This window comes from Ictalurus punctatus, chromosome 19, assembly GCF_001660625.3.
Source record: "Ictalurus punctatus breed USDA103 chromosome 19, Coco_2.0, whole genome shotgun sequence".
Classification (NCBI taxonomy): domain Eukaryota; kingdom Metazoa; phylum Chordata; class Actinopteri; order Siluriformes; family Ictaluridae; genus Ictalurus; species Ictalurus punctatus.
The window spans coordinates 19,741,438-19,760,227 of NC_030434.2; the positions used below are offsets into that span (position 1 = coordinate 19,741,438).

The following is an 18,790-nucleotide window of genomic DNA, read 5'->3' on the forward strand; positions in this document are numbered from 1 at the left end:
CTGCATTGTTATAAAATCCAGATGACATGGACAGACTAAATGCACTCTTCTACACAAACGCTTGCAGCTAGAACACTGAAACTGTCTTCAGTTTGGCTCGATGTGGGGAACACTTATAGGTTCTACGCAGAACTCTGCAACACAAGGTTCCATGTACAAACCAATTAGAGAGCTAAGAATCCTTAAATTGCTTAAATTAAAAATCCTTAAATGAAACTAATTATTAATAAACTGGCTATACATGTATATGAACCCACTCGTCCTGTATTTTTGAAACAAGAGACAAGTAAAAATGTAATATACATAGAAGTTTGATACCATTATATCATTATGATGACATTTTTCACTATACGCCATGATTAGCTACAGTACAGTAGAATATATTTCCACATTTAGCCGACATGAGCGTCTTCAGGACTCACCAGAGAGAGAGAGCGAATGCCGTCCACTGGCAGATGAAACCCCATTCCTAAAGACTTCACCACCACCATGATGTTCTGCAGCTTCTCTCTGGAAAATGATCGAAACCAGTTACGCTACACTAAAAGTACACAGTTGTAATATTTGAATAAACTTTTCACTCAGCAGGCAGCGGCAGTGGATATTTTATTACATTTTTATTAAGACTAGAGTCTAGCTTTACGATTCAGAGAGCTGCTGTAAGAAGCTGGTATTTGAATGACATATTATACATCAATCTATCACTTTTCCACACGGTGTATTCAGATCCAGTTCTATTTACTTCAAAGAACACAGTCAGGATCATTATATGTTATGTTTTAAAATAAAAATAATGCACCAGTAGAAGTAAACAGGTGTGTGTGTGTGTGTGTGTGTGTGTGTGTGTGTGTGTGTGTGTGTGTGTGTGTGTGTGTTACCTCTCAAGGACCTGCTGCATGGTCCTCAGATGCTCCAGACTGAGCCACTGGACCCCTCCAGCAACCAGCACTGTCTGAGGGGAGTTTTCCAGAGGTCGTGACCTGCCATGGGAGACAGTCAACATTGCCAAAGGTTAAAGTTCAAAGCCACATCTGTGAGCGGGAATCATCAGATCTTCACTATTCATGCGCACAAGCTGGAGCAAAGCACATACACCATGTATGAACATTTGAAACTAATCATTATTAAATTGTTCTTAAACGGATTATTAAATGGAGAAGTTTGGATTTTTGTTTTATTGGAAACAATATAGATCTCGATCACTCTAAAGACATGTAGCACACAACATGCAGCTCTCTTGAAGACCTAACTTCCTTTCCAAGTGTTCCTGACTTTCATCTTTAATATTTTCCTTATTTAGCGATCATCCTGTCCTTTTATTAATGTTTTCTGCATGGCAGTAATACTGATCAAAATGCAGTAAAATATTAAAAACTCCAGGTGTCTAAAAAATATTGACTAGTAATATGTATATACTGATATGTAGTTAATAATCATTGAGCTGAAGTCAAAAAAGTTCCATTCACCACATCCTAACTGTAAAAGCAAACCTGCTCAGTTCCTTATGCATACAAACACGTACACACACACACACACACACACACACACACACACGCACTATAGCATCTGTGCGGCATATCCTTCCCCTCCTCAGTGCCCACATCTGTAGCTAGAACAGTTCAGCAGCAGTAATGTTTTTTACACACCCTGATTACTTACACAGCTCACATCACATATGACAAATGCTTACATACGTATTGCCTTTTAACCAGACTGACACATTCACAACTTACAGCCCACAAATGTCTCTCACACACACTTTGATCATTCTAATACTCTTATAGTGCTTATACTGTATGTTCTGTGCAGACTTAACCACCGTTCCAAAATTACCATGAACCCAATTAATCTGAGTTCTCTGTTCTGATAGGTCAGAAGGTGCAACAGCAGCTCTAACTGTAGTAATTCAAATCACAGGGTTTATATTAATGCTGTCCTTATAATATGCTTTTGTTTCTATAGTAACAGCTAACTCACAAGAACTTTTATGGTGGACATTCCACATAATCCATCCATTTCCCATAGCACTTATCCTACACAGGGTTGTGGGGGAGCCTAGGGAACTCGAGGCACACCCTGGACAGGGTGCCAACCCATCACAGGGTACAATCATACAGACATTCACACGATACAGACAAATTGGAAAGGCTAGTCAGCCTACAACACATGTCTTTGGACTTGGGGAGGAAACTCCCAAAGCACAGGGAGAACATGCAAACTCAGCACACACAGGACAGAGTTGGGATTCGAACCCCCAACCATGGAAGTGTGAGGCAAACGTGCTAACCACTAAGCCCCCAAACCCCCCTTCACATAATCTAACTTTATTATAATAAACTTATTTGCTCTTCATTAACAAAGAAGTTTTCTGTATGGAGACACTTAGTTAGCATTAATGGAAGGAGTCTTCAGTGTCAGCATTTTATAACAGATTTCCAATGTGGAAATGCTTTTCAGGATAAAGGACTTTTTCTGTTCCTTGGGCATTCTTGCCGTTTATTGGTTACATGTCATGTTTATTAACTCCAAAGTGTGGGAATGACTGTATATACCAGTTATAACCTATTGCTGTTTATAGCTGCTATAACATGGAACTTTAGCAAATTTCTGTGGTAAAAAAAGAATAAAACAGAAGTTGCTGTTATCGGGGTGAGAAACAGTGTTCCTCTTTGTGTCGGGCCACATCACACCCCTCCGTTGTTGATTATTTCCCTGACTGTTTTATTAATAACATATTAAGCTCAACAGGTACATACATGGCTTAGTGGTTAGCATGTTTGCCTCACACCTCCAGGGTCAGGAGTTCGATTCCCACCGTGGCCCCGTGCCACCGGGGGTTTCCTCCGGGTACTCCGGTTTCCTCCAAAGACATGCAGACAATCAGTAGGCTGATTGCATGTCCGCAGTGTATGAATGGGTGTGGGAGTGTGTATGTGATTGTGCCCTGCGATGGACTGGCAACCTGTCCAGGGTGTACCCCGCCTTGTGCCCGATGCTCCCTGGGATAGGCTCCAGATTTCCCCGTGACCCTGAAAAGGATAAGCGGTATAGAAGATGGATGGATGGTAGAAGTATGTAAATGAGAAACCCATTTGCAAGATCTACCAGGATCCTAAATTAATAATAGTCTAAACAAATGAAGTTGAATAGAATAAAGGTGCTGAAAACAACATGCAAATGAGGGGTTTGTATGAGGAACATGAAGTTCATGCAAGAGGAAAGTATAGGAATTGAAGAAAATTTAAGTGATAATATTATAATTTGGTAATATAAAGAAGGTTTAAATTGAAACAAAACAAACAAACATTATTACCATTTGGAAATTTTCTTTCTTCAAATGGCAGAAATGAATTACCCTCAGTTAGTACATGTCTGTCGGTTGTATTAATCTAAACAGTGAACCATCACTCTATTTGCATAGAGACCCAAATTGCAAGTTTATTAAGGCAAACCTGCTAAAAACACACATGTTTTCTGATCATTTCAAAAACCTTTTAGTAAATCTGTTTTAGGAAACCAGAGCCTAACAGCATTTAAATATAGTTTATGGCCCATGTTTTATGTACACATTACAACAATCTTGCGCTGGTTATGTACGATACTGTTTAACACAATATAAGGTACTCGGACAAATCTCTCACAGACATAAACATTCACACGTATACATGCACGCATGCCCGAACCTTTCTATGAGCTGTTCCAGCGCTTGCTGGAAGGTGGGTCTCTGGTTCCTGTGCAGCCAGAATTGGGGGTAATAGGAGTAGCTGATGAGTGTTCTGCCCTGGTTCAGATTGTGGTAGATGATGGTATCGTGAGCCTTGTCCCAATCCTCCAGTGTAGTGTTTACTCGCTCTATCAGGTAGTACATCATCCCCCGGTTAGTAGAATCACCGATGAACAGGACCTGACAGAGAACAGGTATCACACAGTCACCCAATCACACCACAGATAACAGAAACACGAGCTAAGCCTTCTTATTAGTATTATTACATAGCTGCATCTCTGTAGTTATAAAGACACCTTAGCAGTTCGAATATTTATTTAGTAATGCAAAACATTTCTTCATGCTTTACTCTCCAGAATGTATATGCCAATTTATTTGCTTTTGTTTTTGTTTCATTAAAGGAATAGTCCAGTGATTTTCAGCTTATTAGATTTTCAGTCCATTTGTTGTGTAGTTAGAAGAGAATTTACAGAGAAATTACTAGAGAGATTGCAATAGATTTTGATTTTTGTACATATTTTCCTGTACAGAGAATAAGAACAGAAAACCGGATGTACTTAAATCTCAGGTATAATGGAGGCCACTTGCAGAATTCCACAAATATACGTTTCAAATGTGTATTTTTTCAGTAACAGCACATCCTGAACTGCAACTTGGGAACTCTATCTCCATCATACTTTATACACTACTGTATATGGCCAGAAGTACAGTACATGGACAGCTGACCATCACATCAATAAGTGCTTGTTGAACATCCAATTCCAAAGGCATGGCATTCTGGGAAGGCTAGATTTATTCATTACTAACGCTGCCTTACATCAAATTAAGTGTAAAAAAAAAAATTCAGAAAATTATAACAAATATGTAGACTTGACTTGTGAGACAGACATGCATCATGATGTGCACACAGTTACACTCTAGTCAGTTTGGCAGGAACAGTGTGTGTCTGACCAAAGTCAACACACACACACACACACACACCCTATCACCATGGCATCGGAGAGAAACAGTCCGGATCAAACTGAGAAATTCAAGCCGACACACACTTCTACCACTTCTCCACCCCCCGGTTCTCCCTCTCTCAGCCTGCTGCCGTGGATCAAGGAAAAGAGGGATGAATGAAAGGAAAAAGAGAAGGAGGGAGTGAGTAAACAAGTGTGGCATTGTAAGGGTTTTCCACAAGCTGGTGGAGATCACAGCCTCTCAGCGGCAGTTCACATGTCCATGGTGGACAAGTTGGAATGACAAATGCCAGCATTAATCACAAAAGATACACATGTGTGTGATGAAAAGCAGCTCCAATTTCTACTAAGTGTTGTATCCATGGTCGTGATCATACAACACACACTACAAACACTCAGAACAATGCACAGATTCATTAACTAACGACTCCGCCATCTCAAACAAACAACTGTGACTCGATAAAAAGAAAAACATTGTTCTGCCAAGCTAAATCTCCAAGCCATGAAATATATATATATATTTTTTTTTCTTTCTTTTCTTTTTGTATTCAAATTTTCACATTTAAACACAGACCATTTGGTATCCACAGGCACTTTCCATCATTCTTAAATACAAATAAAATAAATTAATTAAAAAAGAAAAAAGATATTCCCAAGATCGTGTGCATTAAACTTACTTGAGAATTTAAATAAATAAATAAATAAATAAATAAATAAATAAATAAATAAATAAATAGTCAAAGAAACCCAAATATTATACCACTGGCTGATTTTCTTTGTTTATTTTCTGATGACAGTTATTTCCTTATTTACTTATTTAAAAATTCTTTAATTCATTTTAAAGAATGTATTGGTTAAAAAACATCATTATCTATGTTGGCGTAGGAAAACCCTTTCCTCGCACCACTTTCGTAAAATATATTTACATTATCTTAAAATTAAAGTGTGTTATTTAACCAGAAAACCCAAATTCTGACCAAAACCTAATTATTCATCGTTCTTAGCCCAGGCTGCTATTAAAACAAATCCTGAGCTATTCCCAATGACTCACTAACATTCTGCGGACTATTCATCTCCGAGACCCCGAGAGCTCTTTAACCGAGGACGTGGGTGTCACAGCTGATCTAGTGCCTCTTAAATCAGGAAGTGGAGGAGGAAAAGTCCTGCTGAGGAGCCGAGAGCCTGTATCGTGCATGTAGAGAATCAGGATCCGGGTTTTGGCTCAGAGTTCTGAACCTGCACTGCTTTTAATCTAATCATTTATGAGAGCTCTTATAAAAGATGGATGTGGAGAGACATTATTTTCTCCATCTATATCTAGATAACGAGTGGAGGAGATTAACTTGCCCTACAGCAGGATATAAAGTAAAGCAGTTATACCTATAGCAGTAGAGAAGGAAAGAAGGAGAGAGAGAGAGAGAGAGAGAGAGAGAGAGAGAGAGAGAGAGAGACGTCTCAATTCATCTTTTGACCCTCTAGATATTCAGGATAACGTTGTTCTTTATTAAATATGTGCACTCTAAAGCTCATTTTGCCATCTATTAGTGAAGCACCATTCATTTCATCTGCTGACTTCTTACATGCGCTTGTGTAACAACTGAGACCTCAACAGGTCGAACTTGGAAAACATATTTAAAGGTGATCTGCTCTTAGTAAGCTGCATAAGCCATGGTTGAAATGTAAATATTTGGTATTTGCTCACATTTAATTTAGTATAAGAGTTGTATTGTATAGCACTTCATTAGTGTTTGCATAGTTTAATTCATGTTATGTTCTCATAATTTTTCCTTAGGCGAAGAAAAGAATTTCACTGTGCATATGTATATGTGATTAATAAAGACTCATTATCATTATATTCTTGGTGCTAGTTGTTCCTCCTCAATAACTACTGTTTCTGTATATTAGCATTAACACTTGCAAATCTATCTGAATTGCAGCACTTCATACAGATACTTCATTTCACGTCTTCGTTAATACCTTTTTTTCAGTGTATAAGTTCCTTACTGTCGTTTTTACCCGTTTTTGCAGTCTTTGTATGTACTAAACACACAAAAAATTAAGATTTAGCATTTATCTAGGGAATAAAACACAACAGGGTGCACTGTTATAAGAAATGATTCAATGATGGAGTGATGTGATGAAGCGGAGTTACTATTACCACACCAAAGCTGATTATTTTCCAATACCAGCATGTCCTAAAGTGTTTTCTTTGCAAATAATTACTTTTTTTTAAATTAATTAAAAGTATACTATAGCATCCTGTTTATCCATTAACAGATACACTTAATGTTTTGGAATGTCCATGAAACAAGCTATTTCCTGTTGTCGCTTATGTTCTAGAAACTATAAACAGTTGTTAACTCACCATCCTCGTTTCTTCTCTCTTTTATTTAATAAGACAAAAAAAAGGCATTCCTGTGTCGAAAAACTTAGTTATACAAAGTGCTGACATTTTTGCAAAGTTTTAAATACGCATTTAAACTTTGCCTTTTTTTTCTGTACATATTTTGTTGTATAGGAATATTTATTTGTGGATTCTACTGTATGCCTTCTATAAAGTGTTAAATAAAACTTTTCTTAGAGAAAATTTCACTATACCAGCAAATCTTCGAAATTCACTTAAATTTACTTCTAAATGTACGTACATTATTGATTAGCAATACAAATGTTAATATTTGTCATGGCAATAAAGCAACCTTTTGACTTTGATATTATTCACTATTTTGCATCTAAATCTATTATTTTAATTCATTAATGAAGTTGAACTTTATTGTTAAATTGTTAAACAATCAGTTTGATATTTCAATACTGTTTCTTATAGATAATGTTGGCTAAATAAATAAACAAACATACAAACAAAAAATATTATATTAAATTATATATATATATATATATATATATATATATATATATATATATATATATATATATATATAAAAATTATTACTATGCAAAAATGTGTTAATAAGATATTTGCATGAATTTGTATGTATACTTACATGATTGTGCTTAGCTTTTATAACTTTCATTTCTTATAACTTTTTTTTTAATTATAAATGTAATAAATATGATGTAAAATACTCATCCTGAGTATTACAAAGTATTCCTTAATTACCAAAAAAAAAATATGTTCGAATAGTTGAAAAGCTGCTGTATTCACTACTGATATACACATACAGTTTTAGCTATGAGTTAATAACACTGAAGTGTTACTACTGATTTCAGTTAAGAGTATGAAGTGATGGAGTTAATTATCTTACCTTTTTGTCCATCATGCATCGCTGCAGCTGTGGCTGCTCCAATACAGGGTGGTAACAGCTGTCCGGTTGCCAGACAACTTCCCGCCAATCACATGTCCTGTTATCTGAACAGCTAAGACATGGCACCACCCAGCGCCCTGTACACAACCGTGTAGATTTTCACAATCTGATGCATCTATCAGTAGATTTCCAGTTAAACTATAGATCTTTAATTTACAGTGCATCCGGAAAGAATTCACAGTGCTTCACTTTTTCCACATTTTGTTATGTTACAGCCTTATTCCGAAATGGATTAAATTCATTATTTTCCTCAAAATTCTACAAACAATACCCCATAATGACAACTTGAAAGAAGTTTGTTTGAAATCTTTGAAAATTTATTAAAAATAAAAAACAAAAAAAGCACATGTACATAAGTATTCACAGCCTTTGCCATGAAACTCAAAATTGAGCTCAGGTGCATCCTGTTCCCACTGATCATCCTTGAGATTTTTCTACACCTGTGGTAAATTCAGTTGATTGGACATGATGTGGAAAGGCACACACGTGTGTATATAAGGTCCCACAGTTAACAATGCATGTCAGAGCACAAACCAAGCCATGAAGTCCAAGGAATTGTCTGGACCCCTCCGAGACAGGATTGTATCGAGGCACAGATCTGGGGAAGGGTACAGAAATATTTCTGCAGCATTGAAGCTCCCAATGAGCACAGTCACTTCCATCATCCGTAAATGGAAGAAGTTTGGAACCACCAGGACTCTTCCTAGAGCTGGCTGCCCGGCCAAACTGAGCGATCGGGGAGAAGGGCCTTAGTCAGAGAGGTGACCAAAAACCTGATGGTCACTCTGACAGAGCTCCAGCGTGTCTCTGTGGAGAGAGGAGAACCTTCCAGAAGAACAACCATCTCTGCAGCACTCCACCAATCAGGCCTGTATGGTAGAGTGGCCAGATGGAAGCCACTCCTCAGTAAAAGGCACATGAGAGCACACTTGGAGTTTGCCAAAAGACACCTGAAGGACACTCAGACCAAGACCAAGACTGAACTCTTGGCCTGAATGGTAAGCGTCATGTCTGGAGGAAACCAGGCACCACTCATCACCTAGCCCATACCATCCCTACAGTGAAGCATGGTAGTGGCAGCATCATGCTTTTGGGATGTTTTTCAGCAGCAGGAACTGGGAGACTAGTCAGGATCGAGGGAAAGATGAATGCAGCAATATACAGAGACATCCTTGATGAAAACCTGCTCCAGAGCGCTCTGGACCTCAGACTGGGGTGAAGGTTCATCTTTCAACATGACAACGACCCTAAGCACACAGCCAAGATAACAAAGGAGTGGCTACAGGACAACTCTGTGAATGTCCTTGAGTGGCCCAGTCAGAGCCCAGACTTGAGCCCGATTGAACATCTCTGGAGAGATCTGAAAACGGCTGTGCACCGACACTCCCCATTCAACCTGATGGAGCTTGAGAGGTCCTGCAAAGAAGAATGGGAGAAACTGCCCCAAAATAGGCGTGCCAAGCTTGTAGCATCATTCTCAAAAAGACTTGAGGCTGTAATTGGTGCCAAAGGTGCTTCAACACAGTATTGAGCAAAGGCTGTGAATACTTATGTACATGTGCTTTTTTGTTTTTTATTTTTAATAAATTTGCAAAGATTTCAAACAACTTCTTTCATGTTGTCATTATGGGGTATTGTTTGGTAGAATTTTGAGGAAAATAATGAATTTAATCAATTTTGGAATAAGGCTGTAACATAACAAAATGTGGAAAAAGTGAAGCGCTGTGAATACTTTCCAGATGCACTGTATGCAGCTGCTCAAGATTATTGATCTACCTGTATATATATAAATAATGAATAAATGTGAATAAATAAACCTGTGAATAAATGAATCATCATTATAAACTTTAGTTCTGGTATGTAAGCAGTGTTTTAATAAGCTGAGAGATGGATAAAACTATTGTGGTGTAATGTGCAGGGTCATGTTTCGGATGAAGGATCTACAATATGGGATTCATTTGGAATAGAAAGGGATTGTAAATCTTGGTTCAACTGAGAAAAAAATGCATTAATCATCATGACTGAACAAGAGAAAATGAAGGATATCTCCAACCAAAAAAGTATGATGATTTTTTTCTGTTTAAGTGTAATATCTCTTCATCTCACATACCAACTTATAATCCCCCTACTGAGCCCCCTGTGTGTCATTTGTTTTGACACTTCTCTATTCTGGTCACAATCACCATTCAGTGATTTAAGGGTTTAGTAGTCTCTCATTTACACACACACACACACACACACACACACACACACACACACACACACACACACACACACACACAACACATACAAAAACACAACTGTTTATGGAAGACACTTTTTTTTCCGAATTATTCCTAATAATGTTTCCTTATGTTGACATTAGACTATATTACATTGATGTTAAATGCACTGATTGAAAATGCACTTCCTAACACATTTTGAAAAGTTGGTACCCCATCTAAAGAGAAGTGAAATAAAACTGCAATGTATGTCTACTACACATTCATTCAAAATCTAACCAAATTAATATCATTCATTTGTGCTCATTTCTAAAGCAAAACAAGTCTGTGCTTATTATTATTATTATTATTATTATTATTATTATTATTATTATTATTCAACAGAGCTTGAATCTGATTGGCCAGAAGGTTGATTAACAGTCCTTGTAGACTGCGATTCAAATCACAGGTTTATACTAATGCACTATCCTCTAATATGCTAGAACATGGCACCTTTTGTTTGAACCCACCTATTTTTATCAAGTGATCAAAATATTGGAACATATGACGGATAGGTGTTTCTTGCTGCCCAGTTGTGCCCTGTTAAATTGATTGTTTAAAGAATGAATAGCTCTGAACATCTACTCTTGGTTTGTGCCCTAGGTTTTACCTGTGAAGACTGCATTTGTTGTTAAAAAGGATAAACCAACATGAAGATCAGAAAGCTGTCTATGGGAGAAAAGCAAGCCATTTTGAAGCTGAGAAAAGAGGGAAAATCAATCAGCACCATTTCACAAGCATCGGGCATAGCCAATATAACAATTTGCAATATCCTGAAAAAGAAATAAACCACTGGTGTACTAACAACCAAGCATGGAACAGGTCAGCTGAGAACAACAACAACAGCAGTTGATGATAGAAACATTGTGAGGGCTGTGAAGAAAAACCCCAAAACAACAGTTAGTGACATCACCGATAACCTTCACAGGGCAGGGGTGAAGGTATCACAATCCACCATTCGAAGAATACACCAAGTGTAGAAATATAGAGGCCATACCACAAGATGTAAACCAGTCATCAGCAGTAAGAATCGGAAAGGCAGACAGGAATTCGCAAAGAAATACAGAGATGAGCCAAACAGCTCTGGAACCAAGATTAACCTCTACCAAAGTGATGGAAAGTCCAAAGTGTGGGGGCTTTCAAGCTTAAGCCAGTTGAGCAGCATTTCACCTCCTGTCGAGGATACTAAAGGGAGAGATGCCCTGAAACAAACAACAGCTGAAAGAAGCTGCAGTACAACCCTGGAAAACCAACGCAAAAGAAAAATGCAACAGTTTGGTGATGTCCATGTCACCAGCTTGATTGCAAGCAATAGATATGCAACCAAATATCAAGTGTTATTTACTTTAACACGATATGTTCCATTACTTTTGCTCGCCTAAAAATTAGGTGGTCTGCCACAAAAGGTGCCATGTTCTAAGTTGTTTAACACATCTAGATGTAAATATCAGGAAATGAAAGCTGAAATTCTGATCTGTCGTCTCATACTCGTCTTTTGATCCCAAAACCAAAAGTATTCAGTGTATAGCAAAAACAAAAGAATCTTCATTGCTTTTCCAATACTTTTGGAGTGGACTGTATATATAATAACACCTAATTCACAGGGACTTGGTGACATTTTCTGTAAGGAGATGTTTTATTTAACATTTTTGGAAGGAGTCTCCAGTGTCAGAGGTAAAACTGTAAGTTTTCCACCATGGGAAGGACTCTGTGCTTTGCAGTTAGTAACAAGCTGCATATGTTTATGTCTAATTAACTTCAATAGAAATTGAGGGAACTCACTAACGTAAGTATAAAGCTGCTATAACATTTATAACATATACAGCTGCTATAACATAAGTGATAACTTCTTTCGCAGATGTTCCACAACATTAAATGTAACAATAAACAGATAACAGACACAATGTGTAATTTAGCTTTGGTCTAAGAGTAAAACACTTCAGGAAGTGTGTTATAGAAAAATAATCAACTTTGAATTGGTAATGCCCTTCTGCTTTGCATTAAACTATGGGGTCTGTTATTATTCAATTCATTTTTATTTGAATATTGCCTTTAGTGGGATTATAAACTAGTATTAGTCTTTCATCTGAGCTTACATAACCATTTATTTATTTATGTATTTTAGATTAAGCATTTGATTAGCACAGACCGGGTAATACTTACAGACAAATGTACATATGTTCAGTGTGAAAACATAACTAGAAATTATTTTTCCACAAAAGTACCCCAGGGTCAAAATCATACATCATTTTGGAGTGAGGAAATATATCAAGATCATATCTCTAGGAAAGCATTTGCACCACCTGTTTTATCCACGTTTGAGTTATAGGTGCGTGCTTAGCATTGATAGGGCTGTAGATCAACAATTACCAAAGGGAGTCGTGTACTACAGTGTACTGTCACAGTACGCTGCCTCAACTCACCAGGTTCATCTCCTGAAGAGCAAGGCTGAGATGATTTGAGCTCAGAAACAGGCTCCAGACCACAGGGTTGATCAGGTCTGACCACCAGGCCACAGTCCTGCAGGCAAGACAGAAACAGAGTGTGACAAATGCAGGAGAGGTGAGATGAAGTGAAGTAAACTTTTATGCACTGAGGACAATAAAACACAGCTGTCTTAGTGGATGTAAACTCAGTGAGGTCGATTTTTTCGGTGTGTATTTTCCCACTCTAGGCTTTTCTCTCCTCTCTTTCGCTGTACTAAATCAGAGTGGGTTAACACCACTGCCTGCCCCGCTACAGCCTTGCCAGCCGTCTGGTGTCAGAGGTCAAACTAACTGAAGAGTATCGAGGAGGCCGATGTGACCTCCACAGGCCCTGGTGGGAGCCATCAGGTCTGGTTCTCTTACTGAGGACCGATCACCCTCTTACACCACTATCCACCCTGCCTTCACCCACTGCACTTTACACAGAGGCTTCACACGGCCATGTCACATTCCCCATCGAGCTGCCGCTGCTCTCAACAAAGTGCCACAAGACAACTTAACAGGGATTTTCTTGTTCATACCTGCGGTCAGTGTATCCGCACAAACACGGGCGGACTTTTTGATTCAGCGCAGGGCCGCATAAATCAGTGTGCTCAGGCGGCGGAAACTGATCGGCACTTTTCTTCTGCGCACTCGCCCAGAAACCTCACACCCTCACGCTAAAGAAAAACATTTGTAATTACAGGACATTTAGAGATGGATCATTTTTCTTTTTTCTTCTACCCATGTGTCATCTCTGCATTCGCTCTGCCAGAAAAGGAGGTCAGGAGCCAATAATTTTGAAAAGAAAATATGTTCAAATAAGTTAATGCTTATATTATTAATCAAATATACATACATATAATTATATAATTAATTGATTATGAATACATAATAGAGCACAATATATGCTTTTATGGCTAATTTTCATATAATCATTCTGAAAATGACTGCATTCAGTTTAACTACTGCCATAAGCAACTCCATAAAATGGAAAAATATATATATTTTTTATAAATCAGTTTAGTTATAATATACTAAATAAATAATTAATTTAGTAAATTATGCCAGTACATATTAAAAAAATATTTTTAAAAAACTTGTGTACATATATATATATATATATATATATATATATATATATATATATATATATATATATGTGTGTGTGTGTGTGTGTGTGTGTGTGTGTGTGTGTGTGTGTATATATATATATATATATATATATATATATATATATATATATATATATATGTGTGTGTGTGTGTGTGTGTGTGTGTGTGTTAAATATAAGTGTGCAACAATTATTAGCACCCTTTCAGTCAATACAGCTCTGAATCTTCTCCTATAATGCCTGATGGGGTTGGAGAATACATGGCAAGGGTTCTGAGACTGTTCCTCTATACAGAATCTCTCCAGGTCCTTCAAATTTCAAGGTCCACGCTGGACTCTCCCCTTCAGTTCACCCCACAGGTTCTCTATGGGGTTCAACTCAGGGGACTGGGATGGCCATGGCAGGACCATGATTTTGTGGTCAGTAAACCATTTTTGTGTTGATTTTGATGTATGTTTTGGATCATTGTCCTGCTGGAAGATCCAACCGCAGCCCATTTGAAGCTTTCTGGCAGAGGCAGTCAGGTTTTCATTTAATATCTGTTGATATTTGAAAGAGTCCATGATGCCATGTATCATAAAATGTCCAGGTCCTCTGGCAGAAAAACTGTCCCAAAACATTGAAGACCACCACCATATTTAACCGTGGACATGAGGTACTTTTCCATATGGCTACCTCTCTGTGTGCACCAAAACTACCTCTGGTGTTTATTGCCAAAAAGCTCTATTTTGGTTTCATCTGACCATAGAACCCATCCCATTTGAAGTTCCAGTAGTGTCTGGCAAACTGAAGACACTTGAGTTTGTTTTTGGATGAGAGTAGAGGCTTTTTTCTTGAAACCCTTCCAAACAACTTGTGGTGATGTAGGTGACTTCAGATTGTAGTTTTGGAGACTTTCTGACCCCAAGACACAACTAACTTCTGCAATTCTCCAGCTGTGATCCTTGGAGATTATTTGGCCACTCGAACCATCCTCTTCACAGTGCGTTGAGACAATATAGACACACGGCCAATTCCAGGTTGATTCATAACATTTCCAGTTGACTGGAACTTCTTAATTATTGCCCTGATGGTGGAAATGGCCATTTTCAATGTTTGTGCTATTTTCTTATAGCCACTTCCCATTTTGTGAAGCTCACCAACCTTTTGCTGCACATCACAGCTATATTCCTTGGTCTTACCCATTGTTAAGGGACTAAGGAAATTTGGCCTATGTTTTACCTCGTATTTATACCCCTGTGAAACTGGAAGTCAGGGTTTGACAATTTCCTGTTCCTAGTCACCCATGTGTACTTAAAAATGTCAAAGGGAATATCAATGGGAATATGCTTCAAGTATATTTTTCTCATATGAGGTCTTAGGGGTGCCAATAATGGTTGCACACCTATATTTAACAAATATATATATATATATATATATATATATATATATATATATATATATATATATATATATATATATATATATATATATATATATATTATAAACCTGTGTTTTGTTTGCAACTGTTTGATATCCATCACAGCAGAGTATTTTTGTGAAATTTTTGAAGATCTAAAGGTTAAACAATAAAGAAAAATTTTCACAGCCTTCTTTGCTCATATTTATCAAGGCTGCCAATATTAGTGGAGTGGTATTAAAAGTAACATAAATACATTCTCATAAAATGTCAAATGATACAACAAACATAACTAGAGAAAAGCTAAATTAAAAATGCCTTAGTGCATATGTGTGTCTGCATATGGTAGCCACTCATGTCTATTACAGTACTGTAATCTCCAGTGATCAAAGCGTGGGCCTAAGCCGCGCCGATAGAGCCGTCCGGATTACCCTCCCATATCCTTCATTAGATCAGTTGCCACAGTGCGTACTTCAGGAAAAGCCTGAATAAAACCCTTAACACTCCTCAATAGCCCTCCAGCTAGCCCTTATCCCTCACAGTCCACTTTCAAGAGAGCTCTCAGAGGAAAGTCCACCTGGACTACAATAAGCTTGATTAAAGGACAAAACCTCAATCAGTGGCTGCTGTGGGATGCAGAAATGAAAGCAATGCACAAGAGATTAGAAAGTGTTGCTCCTTAAGCAGAAAAAGAATCAAGAAGGATCAAGTATTTTGTAGATCAGCAAATAATTTATCGTCCACCACTTAATCCCATCTCTAACTCCAATTCATTGAAATAATGATCCAGGCATGAGTGGAGAAAAGTAATTTGAGATATTTACAGTACTAGCTAAGACATGTTACTTAGTATACTGTAACATTACCCCAAAACTAGTCAAATTATTATTTGTTCATACTTCTCCTAGAGGGGTCAGTCTCATACCACATTTGCTCAGCATGATGCCAAGATATCCATGATGCTAAATTGTCATGATGCTAAATGTTGCCATGGAGATGAAATCAATTAACATGTTGTGCTGGGAAAACAGGAAATTTGGCCTAATTCCTCTGTACATTGCACAGTGTGACTCAAAGTTCACATGCATGTTCAGTATTATGGCAGAATAACTCAGTGGTTAAGATGTTGGACGACTGATTGGAAGGTTGAGAGTTCAAATCCCAGCACTGCCAAACTGCCACTGCTGGACCCTTGAGCAAGGCCCTTAACCCTCAACTGCTCAGATGTAAGTTTCTCTGGAGAATGCCAAATGCCGTAAATGTAAACAGGCCAAAACTGTCTCATGAAAAAGACACTCCTAACACCCTTGGTGCTTGGATCCACCAATTGCTGCTTGCAGCTGATGCTTTTATAGCAAAAAGAACCACCATTTGAGTAGCTTCATATTTTCCTTTACATTGACAAAGATTAAATTATAGCTGAGCAAGTGGACTCCAACATCCCAAACAGAGATTGCCCTGAGGAAATCAAACTAGCTGATTGGAGCAGGTGCACAGCTGCCATTTTGGTCCATTTGTGGTCACTGAGTGAAGTGGCCTCCCAAAGTGCCTCCCATGTAATCCTTCAGAAAAAAGGATTAGTAAAAAACTCCAGCCTGTGATCTGATAGAACGGTGTATGGAGTCTAGGATTAAAGTTAATCTAAACCATACAGGGGTCAGCCACTTTGAGAGCAGCTGGAGAAAATGGCAATGATTTAAAACATGTCAGGTCTCTTTATATAGAGAGAGAGCAGGGGGGAAGACAAAGGGGATTCAGTTTCATTGTAATTGGACTAGCTGTGTTTTGTTTGGTCGAGACACTGTGTGGATCAAGAAAAAACAAAGGAGAAATGGTTAAAATATGTCTGTAGAAGAAAGAGTACATGAGTAAAAGTGCTGAATAGAAAAGGATTGGTAAGAACAAAAGGACAATAGAGACGAAGAAACCATAAGCATGAGATACATTAACCATGGTTTCAAACCAATCAAATTATATTCAAGTGATATTTTGAGCTTAAACATTTTGGGACACATTATACTTGTATTTTGTCTCACTATATTTTTTCATACATGAATTGTTTTCTAAAGAAGTCATTTTTTTCCCCTCCCTTCAAAACACTAGTGTCAAAATTATTGGCACCTTCTAACTAATATTTCCTGGAGAGAATAACACCACTCAGATTCTTCCTGTTTGGAAAACACAGGAATTTAGACCAGATCTTCCTGGAAGGTTTTTCCATAGTTCCAGACTTATGGCACTTTATTTTTATTTTTTAATGTTTTTTATCAACAAAGACATCAAAGGAGTGAGAGTGTGTTTGCATTTATTTACAAAAATCCTTAGGGGCATACACAGTTTTGCCTTTTCGTTTTTATTTCTTGAGAATAAATAGTTTAGAAAGGTTTTTTTAGAGGAAATGAAAGTAGTTACTGGAATGGACAATTTAATGGACAACTTTATTCATTGTGAGTAATGATTATTTCCAGCTGGAATAATTTTGGAGCTGACTGTATGCACCTTTTTAAAAAAGTAAACAGTTTGGTGGCAAATTGGCAATATGGCAATCATTATCAGTCTCTATACTACAGCGTTGTTTAATTTTCAATTCAGGTGTTGATTGATTTTGGATTGTATTATATTATGTTATAATTTCTATAGTAGGAACTTACAAGTAAGGTGGATATTCTACATAAACAGATTTTTTTTTTTTTTTTAAAGTATCATTATAAGTAGTATTAATGTGGGGAAATTTTCTCTAAGGAGACGTTTAGTTAGCATTTTTGGAAGGAGTCTCCAATATCAGGACACAACTGTCTATGGATGCTATAAGAGAATTGATAAGGGGAGCTAACTAACCACGGTATTAAACACAACTATAAATTGATTTTTAAAAAGTATGTCATTATTTTTTTTTAAATTCTATATATAAGTTTTAATGACAATAAAAATAGACCATACGAATCAAGAAGGATCAAGTATTTTGTAGATCAGCTAATAATTTAGCGTCCACCGCTTAATCCCATATCTAACTCCAATTCATTGAAATAATGATCCAGGCATGAGTGGAGAAAAGTAATTTGAGATATTTACAGTACTAGCTAAGACATGTTACTTAGCATACTGTAACATTACCCCAAAACTAGTCAAATTATTCTTTGTTCATACTTCTCCTAGAGGGGTCAATCTCATACCACATTTGCTCAGCATGATGCCAAGATATCCATGATGCTAAATTGTCATGATGCTAAACTGTAAAAATAGACTATAAAAAGACATATTTTGTTTGTTTTTATGCAATATTTTTACATTTCAAAGAGAATTTTATTAGTCAGAAAAGACTTTAAGATACTGTTAACAAAACACTTTTAATATAGTATAATCACTATCCTTTGACTGAAAAAATGAAGCAGATCTAATGATCAATCCTTTTTGTGTCGTTCTTTAATGAAACAAAAGTTTTTTACATTGGCAAATTGGTGTAGTATAAGAGGAATGTAGCACTCTGGGGTGGTAATGGTAACTCTGCTTCATGTTGGGCCGCATCACACCATGCCATCGATGAT

General features: G+C 37.2%; 1 protein-coding gene across 3 annotated transcripts in view; it reads right to left on the reverse strand.

The window, feature by feature from the left end:
* cped1 (cadherin-like and PC-esterase domain containing 1) overlaps positions 1-18,790 on the reverse strand; it is an 84,228-nt gene that overhangs the window by 4,833 nt on the left and 60,605 nt on the right. For 2 of the 3 annotated variants that reach the window (XM_017494366.3, XM_017494365.3), the window contains exons 15-19: positions 12,691-12,787; positions 7,947-8,083; positions 3,684-3,904; positions 879-980; positions 423-510 (exon numbers count right to left, since the gene is read on the reverse strand). In XM_017494366.3, the coding sequence (XP_017349855.2) occupies positions 423-510; positions 879-980; positions 3,684-3,904; positions 7,947-8,083; positions 12,691-12,787 (645 nt within the window). Of the gene's footprint in view, positions 1-422; positions 511-878; positions 981-2,756; positions 3,030-3,683; positions 3,905-7,946; positions 8,084-12,690; positions 12,788-18,790 lie in introns of those variants that run through there. The other variant, XM_053688046.1, reaches the window with a different exon arrangement.